Genomic DNA, 22,451 nt, shown 5'->3' with positions numbered 1-22,451 from the left:
ATTTTTCTCTGGGTACTCTGGTTTTCCCTATCATATTCCATTCCAGCAACACTCTCCAGTATCATTTAATTTCATCTGTCATTCATTAATCATTGCCCGAGGAGAGTGTGACAGGCTTTGGCAGCCGGCACAGTTCCTATCCTTGCTGCTAGATGGGGGTTTCGTTCATTCCATTCTTGACCCAGTCGAATGACTGGAAACAGGATTTTCAAGACAAGTGGTTCCTGAAGTCCCTTTAAAAGAAATGCTCCCTTAGTCCTTTTTTATGATATAAATTTCCTTAAAACCCCGAGAAAATTATTACATCATTTCTGGTTAAATGCTTCTGTGCTGCTTTGTATAATCATAATCTATTTTCTGTTCCCGCAAGCCAGGTGCGGGTGTTTATGAGCCTCTTTCAGTTTGTCCTGTCCGTCCACAGCTGATGTTCTACCTTTTGCTGCCAATTTACATCACATTTGGCAAGGTCTTCGAAAATGTGCTTTTCCTAGCTATCATGAGGCCTTCCTCTGGGCCTTTTACCAACCACATTCCTTTCATAGTATGCTCTTGGGGTCCTAATTGGAGCCATCCTTCTTATATGTCCATACCATCATAATCTGCTTAATTCTAAGGTTTCCAACAGGCTCCTATCCAATCCAAGTTGTTGCCGAATACTTTCATTCCTTATTTTGTCTTTGCTTGTCTTTTGGAGACACGACTGAAGGAACTTCATTTCAGTGGCCTGTAGGCGACTTTGTGCAGATCTAATCAACGTTGCTGCTTCCAGTCCGTATGTTAGAATTGGTACAAGATATGTTTTGTAAAGCGTGAGCTTGCAAGCTTGGGGAAATGAGTCATCCCAAAGTAATTGACGATCGGAGTGGTAGAATTTTGATGCAGCTTGAATTCTATTGCTTATTTCTTGGTTATGGTATTGTCAGAAGAAATGAAGCACCCTAATTATTTGAAGTTATTGATAATGTCTACTTCTTCATTGAGCACTCGCAGGTGGATTGCTTCAGGATTTTGACTCATTACTGAACCGGTTTTAGTTCAGCTGATAATCATCCCCATTCTTCGAAATTCTTCTTGCCATAGATCTAGTTTAGCTTGATCTTATGCTTCTGTCTCACCCCATAGCTTAAGATCATCAGCAAATACAAGTGCATTTGTTGTCTGATCTTTCATTTTCACTGCTTTTATAACCTCATCCATTATACTAATGAAGAGAAGTGGTGATGGACAACTTCCTTTTTGGAATCCGCTCTTGGTTTCAAAACAATTCGACCTGCCTCCTTGAATCTGCACACAGCTCTTTGTCTCTTGATATAGTTGTTTTACTCGAGCTATAATCTCATCTGGCACTTCTTTATGTATCAGAGGGCCGATGACCTTCGATGTTAGGCCCCTTAAAACAAGCATCATCATTATGTATCAGACATCCCCATATGTGCTTACGTGGTGCATGTTCATATGCTTTCTCGGTATCCAAGAATACAACTATAACCGTTCTATTCTTGTCCCAGTATTTTTCAAAGAGCATTCTTGTTGAAAAAATGAGGTCTAGCATTGATCTCTTTGTTCTAAATCCATGTTCTTCCTCGAGTTTAAGTTCAACAAATTTTCTGATTTTTCTCTCCAGGATGGTCTCATATTTTTAACCCATGTGATAGAAGGGTTACACCTCCATACTTGTTACACTTCTTTCAGTCACCTTTCTTAAATAGTGGAATAATCACTTCATGCTTCTGGTCACTGGGGATTTCATTTTCTTTCCAAATTTTATTTAGTACTCTGTAGAACCATTGTTTACTAGTTTCTCCAAGTGGTGCTTTGATCATGTCCACACTGAACTCCAATCCTGCAGACTTGTATTCATTTCACATATTGCTGTCTCCACTTCCAGTCAGGTCAAACTTTCTACATTATAATTTATAGTGTTTAGAGGGTCATCTTGTGTGTCGTCAGTTGTATTACAGTTTAGTAAGTGATTGAAATATCTACTGAACTCTTGTAATATTTCCTTTTTATTTCTAGTTACCTCTCCGTTTGGAAGCTGTAGCCTACTGTGTTGATAATACTATGATCATTTCTTTTGTTTTTAACAATGCTATACAGGAGCTTCTTGTATTTGTCTTGCCCTATTCTATTGGCAAGACCTTCTTTGCATTTTCGTTCTTCAATATCAACTATTCTTTTGACCTGTAATTTTTCTCTCTCTGTAAAATGATAGTTTATCCTGAATTTCACTTGGATTTCCTCACACTCTGGCAGGATACAAAGCTCTGCTTGCACCATTTCTAGCTTTGACAGCAGCTTTTACATCCTCATTCCACCATGCTGTTTCTTTGGATTTTCTTATTTGGCTCTGCCTTTCATGTACTCTCTCAGCTGTCTTCACCAATACTCTCCCCAGGTTATCCCATTCTTCATTTGAGATCTCAGATCTTCTTTTGGTAACATCTTCCGAACATTTTCTCGAAACATTTCCTTCATCCTTGGTTCAGAAAGTCTCCAAGTTTTTATTTTTGGTGTTCTTTTGTTGTAGACGTTGAGGTCTTCTCTTTGTGATATCTGGATATCTGGAATTACTTTGACATCTTTTACAATCTTCCAAACTTCTTGGTCGGCAAATATATAATCAGTCACAGTTCCACCCCGTCCCAACTATATCTTGTGACCTTATGTGCGTCCCTTTTCTTGAACTAAGTGTTATTTACAACCGTATTTTCCTCATAGAAAGATCTAGAAGATGTTCGCCCTCTGTCGTCCTATTCCCCATTCCATGAGGACCAGAGAGGATTTATAGCCCAGTCTGTCTGATCCAACTTGAGCATTAAAATCTCCCATTACTACCAAATTTTTACAATCCATATGTTCTTCCAAATTGGACAAGAAAGGCTTCTTTTTCTTTATTTGAACATCCTGATTGTGGAGCATAGACCTGAATTATGATATTTGTCTCCATTCCAATGTACTGGCACTTTAATTATTCTATCATTGCCAAATTCAATCTGGCTACAAACATCAATATGAAGTATAAAGCCCACTCCATTTCTGACTCCAAGTTATTTCCAGACCAGTATAGTTTATAGTCTAGACAGAGTTGTCTTATTCCTGTTGCCTTCCATTTGGTTTCACTCATCCCCACGATAAGAATTTTCCTCCTTTCCATCATCAACTATTTCTTCTGTTTTATTTGTCAGTGTTAGAATATTCAAGGTTCCAATCTGGGAACTGGGTCTTGATTTGGGTTTTGTAGCTGGTGAAGCTTCAGGCTGTAAGCTGTCATACGCACCTAGCTGTTGTCGTATTCTTGAGTTCTTCGATCTGAGGCTCGTATTTATCTTGAAAGCGATTGCAGTTACTCTCCAACTGACTTGGTAGGCCTAACGTTAGAGAAGATTTTCTGTCAGGGTTATGTCCCTTAGCCTTTAGCAGTTCCCTGCCTCATCTGCAAGGCAGCAGCTTCCTGTTGAATTTATGTCATTTCCTACACAAAGGCTTCAACAAGCCCTCCAAGGGTGAACTCCTCTGCCCATAGCCATTGGTTCTCCCTTAGTTTGTCAGGTTTGGTAACGGCCACCCAACCCTCAGTCAGTCAGTCAGTCAGTCAGTCAGTCAGTCAGTCGCATGTAGTACCGTCTACTGTCGCATACAGTAGCAGGGTGTACCCAATCTGACCACCATGTTGCTGCTGCTTTGTACTTATGCAAAATTATGCTTGTTTATAAATATTGAAAATTTTAAGTGATTTAATTTTCTTTCTTTTTAGGGGAAACTCAAAATACCACTATTATGGTATACGTGTGAAACCAACATCTCCGTTAAACCAGCTTTCAGATGATGGAACATCTATGGCAGTTAGACAACAGCCTTCTTCGCAGAAGCGTTACAAGTTCCTGTCAGGCTCTGGCCAGAAAGGCATGGATGGTCAATACGAGCCTAATTCTAACCACTCTGCATCAAATTCCAGCTCAACATCTCCTCAACATACTCATCACCATCAGTATCTTGGTGATGGATCCAATGCCATTCCTGAATTTCCTGATATTGAATTCTCTCCTGGACTGACCTTACCAGATGATTGTACTCTGGAAGATGTGGACACATTTCGCAGTATATACAGAGAACATTGCGAGGTAAGAAATATCAAAGTGCATTTTTAGTTTAATATGCACTGTAGATTTAGATTGGCATTTTTAGTTTAATATGCACTGTAGATTTAGATTGTTCACCATAATTTTATTTCATTTTTCATGATTTTGATTTTAATCTGAAAGTCTTTTTTTTTTTTTTTTTTCACCCTCTCAATTCAGATCAGATTTATTATAATTGCTGAGGAACCTATCACAGCATGGTAGTCACCAAGTCTTGCCCCAAAGAAAGTTGTCATGACTGCACTTTATCTAATATCATTTATGAGCTTCAATACAGACTTCACCCAGCTTTCTACATTGCCATAATTACTAACACAGTACCTGAGAAACCCACAACATGGTTCTTCTCATCTTCATTCTCACCTGATTCCATCAAACCACATTTGATTAATACTTCATGGTTTCCTTCAACATTTATGTCCATTTTACCACCCTCTTGAGAATGAATTTGAACGTTAACTGAAGCTCTGGTGTAGGGAAGCACCTGAACTTAATGTAAAATAACCATTCCTGTTTTCCATGCTCTTGTCTCTCCTATCTGCTGTTACCTGTCATTGATATCTTCATTTTGACAACAGTCACCACCATTTTTACTCTCCTTTACTGGTGAAAGCTTCAGCTAAAATTGTTGAACTTCTGTGTGTTTTGTTTTGAATTCTCTGTCTCTGCATGCTTAATTGGTGAGTTGATGCTCTCCATCTGTTTCTAAGAAATGAATTAGCTGACCAAGTTGTAAAAGAAGAGCCAGGCTGAGTGGCTCAGACGGTTAAGGTGCTGGCTTTCTGAGCCCAAGTTGGCAGTTTCGATCCTGGCTCAGTCTAGTGGTGTTTGAAGGTGTTCAATTATGACAGCCCTGTGTTGGTAGATTTACTGGCACATAAAAGAACTCCTGTGGGACAAAATTCTGGCACCTCTTTGTCTCCAGTAACCTTAAAAGTGTTTAGAGGGATCTAAAAACAATAACATTATTATTGTATTACTATCACCTTTACATGTGAACGTGCCTGCTAGAAATATTTGCTCGATTAGAATATGAATTTCTTTCACATCTACATAAATATATGATACGCAGAATAAATATCTATATAACATATTTACGAATCTACTGCACTTGTATAATGAGCAATTGTCATAAATGTGCAGCCAGTTACTGTTTTTAGCTTATACTGTAAACTTTTTTTCTTCTTTTTTTGCTAGTTGCTTTACGTCACATCGACACAGATAGGTCTTATGGCGACAATAGGATAGGAAAGGCCTAGGAGTTGGAAGGAAGTGACCCCCTGTGGGTGGGGGCAGTAGAATAATACCCACGGTATCCCCTGCCTGTCGCAAGAGGCGACTAAAAGGGGCCCCAGGGGCTCTGAACTTTGGAGCGTGGGTTGGTGACCACGGGGCCCTTAGTTGAGTCCTGGCATTGCTTCCACTTACTTGTGGCAGGCTCCTCAAATCTCGTCTATCCTATCCGACCTCTCTTGGTCAACTCTTGTTCTTTTCCGACCCCAACGCTATTAGGTTTGCGAGGGCTAGGGAGTCTTTCATTTTCACGCCCTTCGTGGCCCTTGTCTTCCTATGGCCGATATATTCATTTTTCGAAATGTCGGATCCCTTCCATTTTTTCCCTCTGATTAATGTTATATAGAGGATGGTTGCCTAGTTGTACTTCCTCTTAAAACAATAATCACCACCACCACCACCACTTGGAAGGAAGTGGCCATGGCCTTAATTAAGGTACAGCCCCAGTGTTTGCCTGGTGTGAAAATGGGAAACCACGGAAAACCATCTTCAGGACTGCCGACAGTGGGATTCGAACCCAATATCTGCTGGATGCAAGCTCACAGCTGCGTACCCCTGACTCGCCTGGTACTGTAAAATTAACAAAATGGACGTAAGCCCTTTTGCTTCTTAGGTAAGGAGTTGTGAGACAACATTGAAACCAACATTTGTACTAATATTGTCCCTTTCTTTTCCCAAGTATGGCAATCCTGTTAAATGATAGAGATTTTTAGAGTCACAAATCCAAAAATTTTGATCCGTATTTATCCGGCTTTGCGCTTATATATTGCCGAAATCCACAACATCCTCTGATAGGAACTAACTGTCCATCCACTGTAAGATTCTCACCTCGAAGGTAATATTTCCCAAGATTGTGATTTATGTCTTCTCATATGTCCCTAAAAGCAGCGAATTTGCCCTCCTTTCCTTTTTTCACTTTTCATAGACTTGTCATCAAAACACCAAAACATCAACAGTTTATCTAATCTCTGACAACTAATTGTTGCATGAAACACTACTGGTCTATACTTTTTGCTCCGTAATATTCCAATGTTAGACAGTTTGCTTTTCAAATGACCTGCAGTGATGAGTAGTCCAATCAATGCTCTCAGCTAAACACTGTCACATTTTGTCCAGCATTTTTATTTCCTTTTTCACTGTAAACACATTTAGCTTTTGTGTTGGTGTGAAGGACAAGATTTTCAGGTATGTCTGATGTGAAGTGTAAGTCAAAAGGGTGTATAGGAGATTCAATTGTTTTCAAAGGTGGCAGCTTGGCAACTCTAGTCTGAGAGTTGAGGATGTTATGCTTCCTTACCTTGCTTTGTGTTGGAGGGTACACATTCCAAACAAAGCCATTTTTTCCCACATACATTCAGTAGTAGTTGGATATTACAGATCTCTTTTAAAGTGTTTCATTAGCGTTTTGGCATTTTACAGGAAGTGTTAAAGCATTTCACAGAAATCATTGCAACACTGCAGTGTTTACAACACAGAGACACCATTTTAAATGAATTGTCATGTTTGAAGGTCGAAAATCAGTGCGTCAAAATTTACAGTGCATTTGACGATCGTCAAAGTGAACAGACATTGAAGAAATGAAAAAATTACGATAAACGAATCGTCACAGTTAAACAATTGTCAAATTCATAAACAAAGCTTGGTGAAACTGGCCATTTTGTATTCTCAGTATCAATAAGATCAGTATCAACAATTTCACTCACATCATTTATTTTACTCACTACAAAGACATGATCCTCCTCCTCACTGCCATTTACATCACTTTCTGGTATATAGTCTGTTTCATCTTCACTGAAAACACCTTCACTCGAATCATCCTCGCTAAAAAATCACACCAATTTCAGATTCTGTCAGCTTCCTCTTACTCATTTTGAATGAATGGTTACTTGTAAGAGCTGTGTGTGCTGTCACAATAGAAACTAGCTTATTGTCGCAACAGAATACTGCTCATATGTTCTAGATGGGCCAGACAATACTTGCAAGTCCATTAGACTCAGCCTAGGTGTCAGAATAACAATGTGGAACTAAAGCGCATATTAATGAAGAATGACTAATAAAATAATGAACGAAGGCATTATATTATAAAAACATGGTATTCATGGTCATAAATAGAAGGAGAATTTCCTGCAAAGAAAAGTAAAAAGTACAAAATATGACTTGGCGAGTCTCAGAGACTCCCATTAGGAGTTCTAGGGTTAATGTTACAGAAAATGTTGTAGGGCTAATTACAGTATAGTGCATAGCATAGGTATCTCCTTGTTTTATTGTTGTCATTGTGTAAGTTACGTGTGTTGGTGCAATTTATGTCAGTACAGGCAAGGATTTCTGGAAAATTTCTACTAAAAAGCAAACTACCATCTGTTATTATTTTAAAAAATGAGGCGCTGACAGTTGTGTAAATATGTACTGTATACAGGCAAAGTAAATCAGTATATTGTCATTGTGTAAATATGTTGTGGGTGTTATAATTTTGTAGTGACCGGGCGAGCTGGCCGTGCGCGTAGAGGCGCGCGGCTGTGAGCTTGCATCCGGGAGTAGTAGGTTCGAATCCCACTATCGGCAGCCCTGAAGATGGTCTTCCGTGGTTTCCCATTTTCACACCAGGCAAATGCTGGGGCTGTACCTTAATTAAGGCCACGGCCGCTTCCTTCCAACTCCTAGGCCTTTCCTATCCCATCGTCGCCATAAGACCTATCTCTGTCGGTGCGACGTAAAGCCCCTAGCAAAAAAAAAAAAAGTTGTAGTGTGCTGGGAATCTACGATCTTTGAATTTAATGTTACAGAAAATGTTGTAGGCCTAAAAACAGTATAGTGTGTAGGGTAGGTGTCTCATTTTATTGTCATTGTTTAAATTACTGTATGTGTGTTGGTGCAATTTATATCCATACAGGCAGAGATATCTGAAAAGGGTTTGCTTAAAAACAAACTACCATGTTCAATTATTTCAAAAAATGAGACACTGACCGTTGTGTAAATAGGTCTATGTACTGTATATAGGCAAAGTAACTCAATATATTATTGTCATTGTGTAAATATGTTGTAGGTGTTATAATTTTGTAGTGTCCAGGAATCTACGATCATTGACTACTGTATTAGTGCTACAGAAATAGTTGTAATTACAGTATAGAGTGTAGGGTAGGTATGTCTTTGGTGTTACTGTTGTCATTGTGTAAATAATGTGTGTTGATGTAATTTGTCAATACAGGCAAAGATTGCTGGAAATAGTTTGCTTTCTACTGAAACCTCGATTTAAGGTTAAAAAATTTCAGTCTCTAGAAAAATGCTAAATAGGGGTTCTACTGTAGTCGTTATTTGAATGATAATTAAATATCCCCAAGATACCTCTTGTATTGTGGAATAAATTTATACATCATCATCATCATTTCCCCTTATCCAGCTCCGGCCAGGTCTGGGTATTTATGGCACTTCTCCATCTTCCTCTTTTCTTCGACCATTCCTCTTCCATGATCTTGTCCAGTCTAAATTTCATCTTCTTATGCTACTCTTCACTGATTCAATTAACGTTGTTCTAGGTCTTCCTCTTGCTCTCTTGCCCTTGCACTCTGCCTCCAGCATCTGTCTTGGAATTCTCTTCTCCTTCATCCTCTTTACATGTCCAAACCACCTTAGTTTATTCTTTTCAGCTTTCCACTTTCCTATCCCATCTTCCTTCCTAACCTTCATTTCTCACTCTGTCTTCCCTTGTCTTTCCTATCATACTTCTTGGGAATTTCATCTCACTGGCTGGAATTCTACTCTCTTGACTGCTAGTCGAAGTCTAGGTCTTAGCTGCATATGTCAGTATAGGTACATATTACATTTTGTACATTATCTCTTTACTTTTCCTTGGTACTTCTTTACTCCAAACAAGTTTACTTACACTTTGGTAGAATGCATTGCCGTTCTGTACCCTCCTGCTAATCTCTATGTCCATTCTGCATTAATTCACTTCCTAGGAATTTAAAGCTGTCCACAATATTCAGACTCTCGCTTCCAATTTTCACAGTGCCCTTTCCTTGCCTTTCCTCTCTCGACATCACCATAGTCTTGCTTGTATCTGTACTGATTTTCATGCCATATTTTTTCGTTTAGTACATGTAGTTGTTGTTGCACTTCTTTGCTGTTCTTTCCCCAGATCACAACATCGTCTGCAAATAGCAGTATATTCATCTCTTTATCTCCATAAGCTTTCTTTGTTTCCTTCACGATTTCGTCCACAACCATAATAAACAAAAGAGGTGACAGCACACTCCCCTGTTTTAGTCCAGTCTTATTCCTAAACCATTCTGTGTTTCCAACTGGGGTCAGTATCCTGCTAACAAAGTTGTACATTGGTTGCACCATTTCTAGCATTTCTCTTCCAAGTCTCTTTTTAACCATGGTTTCCCAAACCTTTTCTCTGGGGACTCTATCACATGCCTTTTCTATATCTATGAAAGTCATGACCAGATCATTTCCATATTCTCAGTTCTTTTCCATCTCATGTTAAAGTGTGGGTCCACTGTAGATCTTCCACTCCTGAAGCCATATTGTTCCTCTTGTAATTCTCCTTCAATCTTTCATCTCATTCTTCTTTCTAATATCCTTTCCAGTATTTTAACTACCTGCGATATAAGTCATCATCGTAGGTTGTTCTGCCATCCGGCAGGTCCAGTCATGGCTGTGACCTCCATATCTCTCGATCTTGTGCCCTTTTCTTCACTTCTGCATAATCTTCCTTTCTTTTTCTAATGCTGTCTAATAACTGATATCGTCTCCTTCCCCTTCCTCGTTTTCCTTTTATCATCCCTTCAATTGCTACTTGTAGTAAAGTGTTGTCCCTTAGATTATGGCTTATCCAATTTTTCTTCCTATTTTGGATTACGGTCTGCATGCTCCACACTTCTCCCGCTCTCTTCAGAACTTCCTCATTTGATATTTAATCTTCCCACTTTACTCCTTCAAATCTTCACCAAATCCACATCTCAAATGCCTCTATTCTTCTCTGTTCTTCCTTCCTTAATATCCATGTTTCAGCGCCATATAGAGCTATACTCCATACGTAAAACCTTGCAAGTCTCTTCCTCAGATCTTTCTCTAGCGGGCCACAAAACAGTTTTTTCTTCTTGTTGAAGCTTTCCTTGGCTAAGGCAATTCGAGCTTTTATGTCTGTTATAGAGTGAAGGTCTTCAGTCACAATACTTCCAAGATACTTAAATTTATTCACCTGTTCAATAATTACTCCCCCTATCTTGATTGTCGCTTTTTCACCTTTACCTCAAAGTATCATGAATTTGGTTTTCTTTTTGTTTATGCTCATTTCGTACTCTTTACACTTTTTGTTTAATTCTCTCAGCATTTTGCAGATGTCCTTCACATTTTCAGCTATTACTGCCATATCATCAGCAAATCTAATACATTCAATTCTCTTTGCTCTAACGTTGACACCTCTTTTACCATCCAAGCATTCACAAATAATTTCCTCCAAGTAAATATTAAACAAAGTTGGTGATAAGTAGCAACCCTGTCTAACACCTTTCCCCAGTCTTATTTCTTCTGTTAATTCTCCTCTTATTCTCACTCTTACTGTTTGGTTGTAATATAATTCCTTGATCAGTCTTCTCTCTCTCCATTCCACTCCATGTTTTTTAAGTATCTCCAAGGGCTTATCCCTCCTCACTTTCTCAAATGCTTTCTCTAAGTTTACAAAGACTGTGTATACTTTTCTATTCTTCTCGATGTACCTTTCTTCTATGACTTTCAGTAAACCAATGGCATCCCTTGTGCCTACTCCATGCCTCAATCTATATTGTTCTTCACCAGTATGATTCTCCATTCATCTGTAAATCCTTCTGTTTATTGCTCTTAATAGTATTTTAGCTGCATGAGAAATTAAACTTAGTGTCCTGTGTTCTTCACATTTCTTACTATTTTTCTTTTTTTCTATTGGTATTATTATATTTTCCAGAAAATCTTTTGTCCGTTTCCCTTTTAAGTATATTTCTTGACAAAGTTTTACAAATATATACTTTTCTTTTCCCTGCTGTACTTTGAGTAGTTCAACTGGTATTTCATCTACACCAATTGCCTTACCATTCTTCATTTCCCTTATAGTTGCCTCTATTTCCTCTTCTAATATACTGAACCCAATCTGATCTTCATTTATTTCATTTTCCTTCTCCAAATTTATACTACTCTCATCTGGCCGCTGTTCCAATCATATAACCATTCTATGTACTCTTTCCATCGTTCCTTAACTTTTTCAGGCTCAGTTACTAACTGTTCATCCAATGTTTTAATCTCAGTCATTCCACTTCCATTCCTTTAATCCTTGAATGTTAATTCCATAGCTTCTTTGTACATCATGTCATATTTACGTTCACTTTCCAACAGTTCTATTTTGCTGCAGGTTTCTCTGATCCACTTTTCTTTAGCATGTTCAGTCTCCCTTCTTAATTCATTATTTAATTTTCTATAAATCTTTCTTCCTTCTTGAGTGTTTATGTTTTTCCATTTTCTCCTTTCTTCCATTTTGTCCAACATTTCTTTAGTTCCATATTCCTTTCTTATTTTTTTCCTCTGTTTTGTTCCCAGAACTTCTTTTGCTTTCTCTTTAACGCTTTAGCGTCGACGTGTACATTTGCTTTTTCCGTGGTAAACTGCTGAAATGCAGTCTACATTTTTCAGGTTGTTGTGGGCTGCGGATGTTCGTAATTTCATTCGTAGATGATAATCAAAGACATATTTTATGTTCAAAGTTACTATTCTTGTGTACCCCCATTGGGGTGACATATGGTTATTAGGTTGACTATGCAACAGAGAAAGTGATGGCCTTTTTACCTTTGTTGTTGTGGAACACTGTGCTCTGTACTGTGAGCTGTTGATTTACGCGCCTTTCAACGAGTTCATTGTAATTTACAGTTTTGTGACAAGAAATTAATTCTTTTTGGTAGGGGCTTTACGTCGCACCTACACAGATAGGTCTTATGGCGACGATGGGATAGGAAAGGCCTAGGAGTTGGAAGGAAGCGGCCGTGGCCTTAATTAAGGTACAGCCCCAGCATTTGCCTGGTGTGAAAATGGAGAAATTAATTCATGATATGTGTTTCTGTGTTGAGTAAGCCATGATTACCGATAGAGAGATAGAAGAACAACCTGAAAAGGGTTCGAGTGTTGAATCAAGAGATGTTGACATTTAGGATTTGCAATGTGATGCCACCTTTCCCGAGTCAGAATGCAACAATAGTTTGTGTAGTGAGGACACTAGCAAAGATTCCGGTGCTGCATCGGGCAATGATTCAACCAAATCATCAGCCAGTGACAATTACTGGGGAACATTCCCAGGTTTGCAGAAACATTTTTTTTATTCACACGTAGCCCCATATGGGGTGACAAATGTCAGAGAACTTCCACTGTTTGTTGCTCAATGCACAGCATGCTGAGAAAGGAATGGGCACTGCGCTGCACTCTATGAACACCTTACGTGAACAAGCAATGCAATACAACAGCGAATGGTAGCGCTAGTTTCGTGCGACAGCCTAAAGTTGAAAGGCCTGGACACACTGCCGTGTCACCCATGAGGGGTGACATACTATATTTTTTATGAGGGTCCGTCACCCCACATGGGGTGACATCGTCTTCAAAGTGTTTGTTTTTAAATCTCTCCCATTTTTCATTAACACAGACTCATTCTCAGATGTAATCTTTCAACAAGCCTCTCTTCCAACTCTACAACATTTTTGTTTTCTTTCAAATTTTCAAGGCATATCACTTCATTGCTCTTATTTATCCTGTCTGTCTGTTAGGTCAACAGCCCAGATGCTGGTTGGATTCTCAAATAGCACCATCAGAGGTTATGCGGTTATAAGGAAACCCCAAAAACCAATGGCTGCACCAAAATGAGGCGTACTAGGCAAGATGAGGAGTGAGGTAGTTTGCCATTGCTTTCCTCACTGGGTCAGAAAGTACTATTGCAGCACGACTGACCCTGTGAGCAGCACCTTTCATAACACTCAGATGTACTAGTCATACTCTGAATGTCATTACTCAGCACTACCTATACCCCAACAGCTTCCATATTGTCACAGCCATGGATGTTGACTGGGACTTCGGTGGAAGCTACACTTTACTCTGACCTGTGCCAAGAGATGGATGCAAAAGTCCTGTATCCATCAAGAAATGACAGCAGGCAGCTTACTTATCCTAACCCTTTTTAATTTAATGCACAGATGTACAACAACTAGGTTGTGATCAGAACATATGTCTGCTCCTAGATAACAATTTGCATTTTTTAAGCCATTCCTATATCTTTGTTGTATCATAATATAGTCTATTTGGTACCTTTCATTATTAATACTAGATGTCCAAATATACCTCTGCCTTTTACTGTTTTCAAACATTGTATTGCCAATAACAATGTTGTTTATTTTACAGAACTCAACTAACATCTGGCCTCTGTCATTTCTAACTCTGAGCCCATACTGTACTTTCCAACTATTTTGTCTTCATGTCCTTCTCCGACAATGGCATTCCATTCTCCCATTATCGCCACATTCCTCTACCGCCTCTTCTGGGTGTTGACTGGTTGGCATATAAACTTGAATTATTACTAAATCTTTCTGATAGCCTTTCAATCTTATCATAATTATTCTCTCATTTACATATTCTATCTTCAACACTTTAGGCTTTATATCTTTCTTAATTAGTATTCCTACTCCATGTTGTCACTACGCTCAGCACCTGAGTAATATAGTGTATATCCTCCACTATCCAGTTCTCCACTACCTCCCCATCTCACTTCATTCATGTCTAGTATGTCAAGTTTGTTTCTAGCCATGTCTTGTTTAGCATTTTCCAGTTTTCCTTGCTGTAATAAAGTTAGTACATTCCATGTACCTATCCTCAAAATCTGTTTACATTTTCTAGGGGTTTCATCTCTGTTAGGAAACCATGATGTATTCCCCTCCCGGAGATCCGATTGAGGGGAAGTTTTACCTTCGGAGTCTTTTATACAGAGGTCAATTGCCATATAAGTGTGATTCCTCTATAGTTACCACAAATTTTCTTGTCCTATTTCTTAAACACTGGTATTATTATCCCTTATTTTTTTCAGTCTTCTGATACATATTTGTGTTTTCACATACACTTAGTAGTCGGTACAACCATTGCAAAGCAACAGGTCCAGCAGCCTTTGACATATCCACACTGATTTCATCCATCCCTGTTGCTTTGCCTATCTTCATTTTTTGTACCGCTAACTCCACCTCCAGTCTGGCCATGCGTTGTAGGGGGAAATGTGTCCGCCTGTCACCCGGCGGTCCCGGATTCAATTCCCGGCTGGGTCAGGGCTTTTAAATTGTAATGATTGATATCCCTGGTCTGGGGATTGGTGGTTTGTGACCTACTTAATCTTCCTTTCCCCACACACAACATTCCGCACTACTGTCATTCCAATTACACGCAGGTTCATACAGTATGGTGCCAGTAGGGGCAAAAGATCCACATGGGTCGACACCCCGAACAAATAGCATTTTAAAAAAACCTCCACCTCCAGCATTGTTGCTTCTATCTCCCCTGTACAGTTGTTCACATTCATTAGCATATCAAAATACTCCTTCCATCTTCTTTTTATCTCTTCTGGGTGTGTTAACAATTCCCCATCTTCATTTTTCACTAGCTTTGTGATAACTCTTTCTGTCCTCTTACTTCTTATAAGTCCATACAGCATCCTTTAACTGCCACTTACATCCACATCCAGTTTTTGTGTAAATTCTTCCCAACTCTTCTTCTTTTCTTCTCCTACCACCTTCTCACATCTCATTTTGTTGTTGCGAGCCGATGACCTTGGATGTTAGGCCCTTTTAAACAACGAGCATCATCATCATCATCATCATCATCATCATCATCATCAGTTTGCTGTTGAGATACTTCCTTTTGCTTTCTTGTGTTTGATCTCGGGGTATAATATAATACTGCTTAAATATCAGTTGCTCAGACTTTTTTTTCCTTTTGTTGCAGGCATTTTTAGATGCAGTTGTGAATCTAGAGTTTGGGACGGTTGAAAGCCTTTGGCGTGAATTTTGGCGAAGTCAGGATAACAACAATGGTGATGAATGTGAAGAGGAAAAGTATTTGTCTAAGTGAGTATCAAGTTGTTTAATATGGATATATATATGGTGTACTTATCACTGTGCCGGGCTGAGTGGCTCAGACGGTTAAGGCGCTGGCCTTCTAACCCAAACTTGGCAGGTTCGATCCTGGCTCAGTCCGGTGGTATTTGAACTCCTGCGGGACTAAATTCCGGCACCTCGGCGTCTCCGAAGACCTTAAAAAGTAGTTAGTGGGACGTAAAACAAATAACATTATTATTTATTATTATTACTTATCACTGTCTGATCTAAAGTATCTGGATACATGCTTGAAACTACAGTAAAACTTGCTCAAAGCAAAACGTCTATAAAGCGGAAACTTGTCCAATGTGCACAAAAGTTATGGTCCCGACACACTGGATATGTCTTTGCATGTCATTTATGTTGTATAAAGTGGAATCAGTTGAACGTGTAAACAGAAGGAAATTATGAAAATAATTGCTGTATAATGCGGAACTTATGCTTTTGCTGTGAAATTTATTTAGGCATACCCGGTACTGCAGGTACATAAATATTTCACCAGGGGAAGAGTCAGGTATTTACAGACCATAACATGCAGCTCTAATGTGGTCCAGGTTTCACAAATTCCTGGTAGAATGGGATTTAAATCTCCACTAATTGCCTGACTCTTGCCATGGTTCATAGAGATCTTTATCTTATGTACAAGTACAACTTGAACCCAATTCTAAGATAAACAGTTCCCTTTGTGTCCCGTCAGTAAATTTGTGTCAGTTTTGAAGACAGCATGATGGCTAAGAAATATACGTCAGCCACTGAACGAGAAAGTGAAAGTTATTGAAGCGAGTTGAAAGGAAAAGTTGTCTGTACGTGAAATTATGTTGCATTTCAGATGTGGAAAATCTCAAGTTTATGAAACTTTAAAACATAAGGACGACATTACTAAGCAGTGGATGGAGGGGAATGGACAAATGAAGAGGAAATCTAAGGTAACAGGCAATGAAGAAATCAATGATTTAGCGTGGGAATGGTTCATCAGTGCCCGTTCGAGAAACCTTCCAGATAGTGCGCCTATGATACAGAGTGAGGCTCTTGCCATTGCTAAATCACTTGGTAACACCACCTTTAAAGTATCAACTGGGTGGCTGGAGAATTTCAAAACAAGACACAATATCGTATGGAATGAAGTCTGTGGCGAGTCCAAAGATGTGGATGGAAATGTTCTAGCCAAGACTAAATCGAAGCTGGAAAATTTCATTTCTAGCTATGAACCTAAAAACATTTTCAGTGCCGACGAAACAGGATTGTTTCTTCGAGCCTTGCCTTCAAAGTCACTTAAAGATAAAAATTTCATAATGTTCCGTATTGAAATGTATCGCAATGAAACTGAAATAATAAATAAGGTAGTTCAACCTATTCAATACAAATAAATATGAAATGTAGTATTACATTCCTGAATTCTTATCTTCAAGAAGTAGCGCACTGTGCATATACGCTTTTCATTTGTTTCCGGTATTGCGCTTTTTACCATTTTTCTCTTCACAATTGTTTTTTACGTCAACTTTTCTAAAGAATCTACAAGATCCTGTTTACGTACTTAAATTATATTAAATTGTATTATTTATATATATATATATATACACACATTTTCGCAACCGAAGGAATTACAGACTGGTTCATCAAGCTATTCACTGAGTTCAGTCGGCATTTGAAAGCACAGTGCCGGACATTGAGTGTGTTGTGCTGATCTTCAGGAGCTAGCAATTCGCTTCAATCAAGCGACTCGTCTTCGACTTCTAAACAATTTTGGGACTTCATATTCATTAATTATATTGTGACTTCGCGCCTCATTCGCTGGCTCATTTAACTTTTCACCTCTTCTTGTAAACATTATGAGACAGTGCTGAAATTTGCGTGTGTTGTGCTACTATTCAGAAGATGGCGCCTTACTTCTTATAAGTGACTGACTTTCTACTTCTTCTAGATTTTACGATTTAAAATTGCACAGTGCCAATCCCCATTAACATATTTCGCCTCTTCAACTGTTTTTGTGAAAGACTCGCTCTTTAATTTCTTATTTACCTATGCATTGTTTTTTGCATTTTATTCGGCTGATGATGACCCAGATTAGGGTCGAAACCGGTACCGCTTCTGCTTTTAATTAAATAGGAATGTAATACTACATTTCATATTTATTTGTATTGAATAGGTTGAACTACCTTATTTATTATTTCAATTTCAGAGCGCTTCAGGGAGAAAAGTGTGGTGGGGGTAAAATGTCGAAAGAAAGACTTACAGTACTGTTGTGTGGTAACGTGGAGGGGGAAATGAAAAAAAAGTCCCTGGTAATCGGGAAATCAGCAAAACCAAGGTGTTTCAAAAACTTGGACTTGCGGAAGCTTCCGGTAACTTGGAGGAGCAATAGGAGAGCGTGGATGACCAGTGCTCTAATGGAACAATGGCTGAATGAATTTAACTCTAGAATGAAGAAGGAAAATCGCAAAGTTATTCTTTTTCTTGACATTGCCACTTGTTACCCACGTGTTGCTTTCCACTGTCAAGTTAGCCTGGTTTCCACCTAATACAACCAGCGTTGTTCAACCTATGGGCCAAGGAGTGATTTACACCTTTCAATCTCACTACAGGCGTTTATTGATGCAGTCACTGATCAAGAATATTGATACAGCTGACAACACCTACTCCCTTGCATGCTCAGTTTCCATACTAGATGCTGTCAACTGGATCAGTTTGGCTATGAAGCAGATCAAACCTCAAACTGGTAAGGTGTTTTGTAGAAGCGGGATTTGCAGAAAATGATGACTTCGGCACATCTGAGGAAGTGACTGAAAATGCTGCACGGATATTTACGCTGATCCAACAACAGAATTTCGCATGTAATGTAGACGAATACATTTGCAGCAACGACCAGCTCGCTACTCACTACAGTTCCCAGTCTGCTGTACAGCTTCTGAAGATCCACCGTACAGAGAATGAAGAAGATCATAATCCGAAGGACGAAGACCAGGAAGAGGTGGAGAAGGAGGAAAGAGAAAGTCAGGAAAAAATACGCTCTCATGAACAAGGTATTGAGTGTGTCAGGAACATTATGAAATTTGCTGTCAAGTCAAATTAACCGAGACTTCTTGAGCTACTGTACAGTGCGTAAGACTGCATTGAGAAAGACATGACATCAAGGAAGGTGAAACAGGTTTCTTTGTTAGACGTGGAAAAGGAATAATTTGACAAATACAGTATTGTTTGTAATGTGTTATAATTATGCATACTGTAGTTTGTTTATTAAACACGTGGAATAAGGCAGAAATCATGTTATACAGGATATGTTACAGTATATGTACGCTGTAGTTTGTCTATTAAACATGTGGAATAAGGCAGAAATTGTCCAGTTTTCATTTTCATTGAGTATGATACATATAGTACATGCTGTACATAATATGTTGAGTGTGTTATAGTGCAGGTCTATGCGAGAGTAATAAAAACCTACTGTACATCAAGATATTGTGTTACTGAGATTTGCGTCACCAAAACTAGACTAATGGATCAGGGGTAAGTAATTTGTGAATCTTTTTGTATAATTTTGTTCAATCTGGAAACTTGTCTAATTTGGAAAAGAAACTCGGACCCTTGTGATTCCGTTTTGAGCAAGTTTTACTGTATTGTCTGAGGGTTCCCTGGATATACTGCCCATTAGAGGACATTAACACAGGGTGTGGCCCAACCTTAGTCCTTATTGCAGCTCAAATTCCGCAGGAGATAATATCTGCCAGGTGTGGAAATTTCTCAGAGTGAATGGCAGACCATTCCTCCTGCAGTACTGTAGCAAGATTAGTTAGTGACTAGCTGTAGTACCCGTCGTTGACGGGACAATCTTCTAGCAAGTGCAAAGTTACTAATTCCCCTGGTACTTTCTACCAGTATTCAGACATGCTGTTTTATGCAGGACACAGCAGTAATCCCATCTGTCGGGGATAAGTGGCAGCAGAAGAGACGAATCACATAACAACAATGGCCAGTGGTCAATGATTCTTGATTATTTTATGAGCTTTCGATATTGTAGGCCTCAATATTTAGTTTTCTTCCAACTCTGTGATATTAGGGCATCTAATGTAAAGGGAGTCCTTCCTTCTTTCTTGACTCTCTTTTGTCTTATTCTTCAAGCATTTTCCTTCAACTTTTTCTAATATGCTGTTTATAAACTTCTATTCTATAAACTTATACAGTAGAACCTCGATTATACATTCCCGGAAACTATCGTTTTCCCGTATTATTCGTTCAAATTACGTGGTCTCACGAGCATCTTAATTAAATCACGTTGTAAAAATCCTGCATTATCCGTTCCTCGAAGAAACAATTTCCCAGATCAAACGCCCAGAAATTTCAGTCCCATCAACGTTAAATCCTCGATCATGCGTTTTTCAAGAAACTGTATCTCACGAAAGGACGGCTACGGCATACTTACGGATCTTGGTGTTAACGTCCCGTCATTGCGGTAATTTGAGGAAGTAGCCTACTGTATCGTATTGATTAGGTGGAGTTCTTCTCCTCTTTGCATTTGTAGTCTACTGTAGCGTACTAGAAAAGCAAACGGCAATGAACTTGCATAAGGGACCATCTTAACATCGCATTCTGGTGGTATTGTTTAGAGAATTGTCGGAAATCATAAAGCAGAGAGTGTCCACAACAATTGGAAGGAGACAGAGCACATATCGGCAGCTCTACTTGAAGACGGAACTGGTTTCGTCAAATGTTCATACTTGCAAAACGTCTACATTATGTCCAGGGTTACATGTTTATTTTTTTTTTATTTTTTTTTTTTTTACGAGTATCGCCGGACAGGTTCTTGGCACTTCCCTCAGGGCACTGTCTAGTCACTAGGCTTTCAGGCAGGAATCGAAAGTCCTTGTTCTTAAGTACCGTACCGGTAACACGAATTTAGTGTTTTAATATTATCGTATATGATTATGTTATAATACCAATATAATGGTCCGTTATTGGACATTATAAATTTTCCAGCTAATTCATTCTTGGTTGCCTGCGTTTCGCCCTCGTGTGCTAAGTTAGGCTCGTCAGTTGGGACTTAGTACACCACCCAAGACGCAAGGCTAGTGCATACCGTGACTAAATTACAATGGAAGATTTAAAAAAAAAAAAAAAAAAAAAAGGGGGGGGGGGGTTTCGCCATCATGTTGGGTGCTTTTGTATCTAATGTGCTTTATTTAATTAGATTAGAGAATTAAAAACTCCTTGTGGCCGATTGTTGTTTGTCTTGACATTACAGGTGTTAGACTTTTTGAAGAGTTTGGCTGATCAAAGTTGCTGAACTGAAAGAAGTTTTCAGAAGAAACTGACGAAGTTTTCCCGGTAAAAGTGAATTTAAAGTTTCAAGATTTTAAAGTCGCGTACCGGTAATTAATGTTTGAAGCTGGCCCTACGGTCTAACTTGTCTGCCTCTCACCCGGAGGGCCCGGGTTCGATTTCCGGCCAGGTCAGGCATTTTTACCTGGATATGAGGGCTGGTTCCAGGTTCATTCATTCCACAATTACCTTTAATTGAGGAGCTATTTAATGGTGAGATGGCGACCCTGGTCTAGAGAGCCAGGAATAACGGCCGAGAGGATTCATCACATTGACCATGCGTCACCTTGTAATCTGCAGGCCTTTGGACCGAGCAGCAGTCGCTTGGTAGGGGGAAGGCCATTGGGGCTCTAGTTTGGTTTGGTTTAGGGGTGTTTGTAAGATTATAAGTATACATATTTCATTTTTGTGATGTTTAGCCAAATAGTTGATGGTTCATTCATTCCCGGATTTTCCGTTTTTCCGTGTTATACATTTTATTACCATGGTCCCTCCAAAAACGGAAAATCGAGGTTTCACTGTATTTCTATATCCGCTCTGCAGCATTGTTCAAATGAGTAAAATAAGTAGTTGCTTAATGTCAGTGAGCAAAATATACGGACTAAGCAACAAAAGTCTAAATTCATGAATTCTATTATCATAGTCGGTATGGTAAAACGGTTTAAGACATAAATGATCATAAATTATATTCTATATAACTTTTGTAATGTAGTACTTTTCGATAGGACCAATAACATGGGTACTTAAAAATTAAATTTTAGGTGCCTTACCCTAAATTGTCTACTGTGCCACCTGCTAGTTTCCTTGGGGAATGGCTACAACTGGACCCCCCCCCCCCCGACTTACTTAATTTCCTCGATTTTTACCACTGCTTCACCAAGTTGTACGAATTTGTTCACCCATGTACTGGTTTCTTGAAATTCAATCAACTCCATTTCTAAATGGTCAATATCTAACCAGTCAAAACAATTGGCCTTAATATCACTCATTTGTACAATATAAGGTTTTGAATTAAAGTGCAATGTTTTCTTCAAATCTCGAAATTGGGAAAATTTCTTGGAAACTATTTGTTTTGAATTTTGTAAGACGTCCACATACTTCTTACAAATACTTTTTGTGTCTTCAAAAGTTAATTGATCTGCAGAATTTGACATCAATTCGAATTGCACTTTAAGTGAAGGAAAGTACTTAAATGCCTTTGTTTCAACATCCCTGACGAATACTTCAAGTGTCCGACTCGTTGGCTGAATGGTCAGCGTACTGGCCTTCGGTTCAGAGGGTCCCGAGTTCGATTCCCGTCCGGGTCGGGGATTTTAACCTTCATTGGTTAATTCCAGTGGCCCGGGGGCTGGGTGTTTGTGCTGTCCCCAACATCCCTGCAACTCACACACCACACATAACACTATCCTCCACCACAATAACACGCAGTTACCTACACATGGCAGATGCCGCCCACCCTCATCGGAGGGTCTGCTTTACAAGGGCTGCACTCGGCTAGAAATAGCCACACGAAATTAAAATACTTCAAGTTTTCTTTGAAATGATTTTATGATCTCAA

The 22,451-nt window shown here is 39.0% G+C and overlaps 1 protein-coding gene across 5 annotated transcripts in view; it reads left to right on the top strand.

Moving 5' to 3' along the window:
• Positions 1-22,451, top strand: part of Rfx (regulatory transcription factor Rfx) — a 560,573-nt gene that overhangs the window by 450,447 nt on the left and 87,675 nt on the right. For all 5 annotated transcript variants that reach the window (XM_067136615.2, XM_067136614.2, XM_067136617.2 and 2 more), the window contains 2 exons: positions 3,758-4,124; positions 15,432-15,553. In XM_067136615.2, the coding sequence (XP_066992716.1) occupies positions 3,758-4,124; positions 15,432-15,553 (489 nt within the window). The remainder of the gene's footprint in view (positions 1-3,757; positions 4,125-15,431; positions 15,554-22,451) is intronic.

The sequence above is a fragment of the Anabrus simplex genome, chromosome 1 (genome assembly GCF_040414725.1).
Source record: "Anabrus simplex isolate iqAnaSimp1 chromosome 1, ASM4041472v1, whole genome shotgun sequence".
Classification (NCBI taxonomy): Eukaryota; Metazoa; Arthropoda; class Insecta; order Orthoptera; family Tettigoniidae; genus Anabrus; species Anabrus simplex.
Note: the sequence above shows the minus strand (reverse complement) of the source record. Positions and strands in the feature narration are given on the sequence as shown.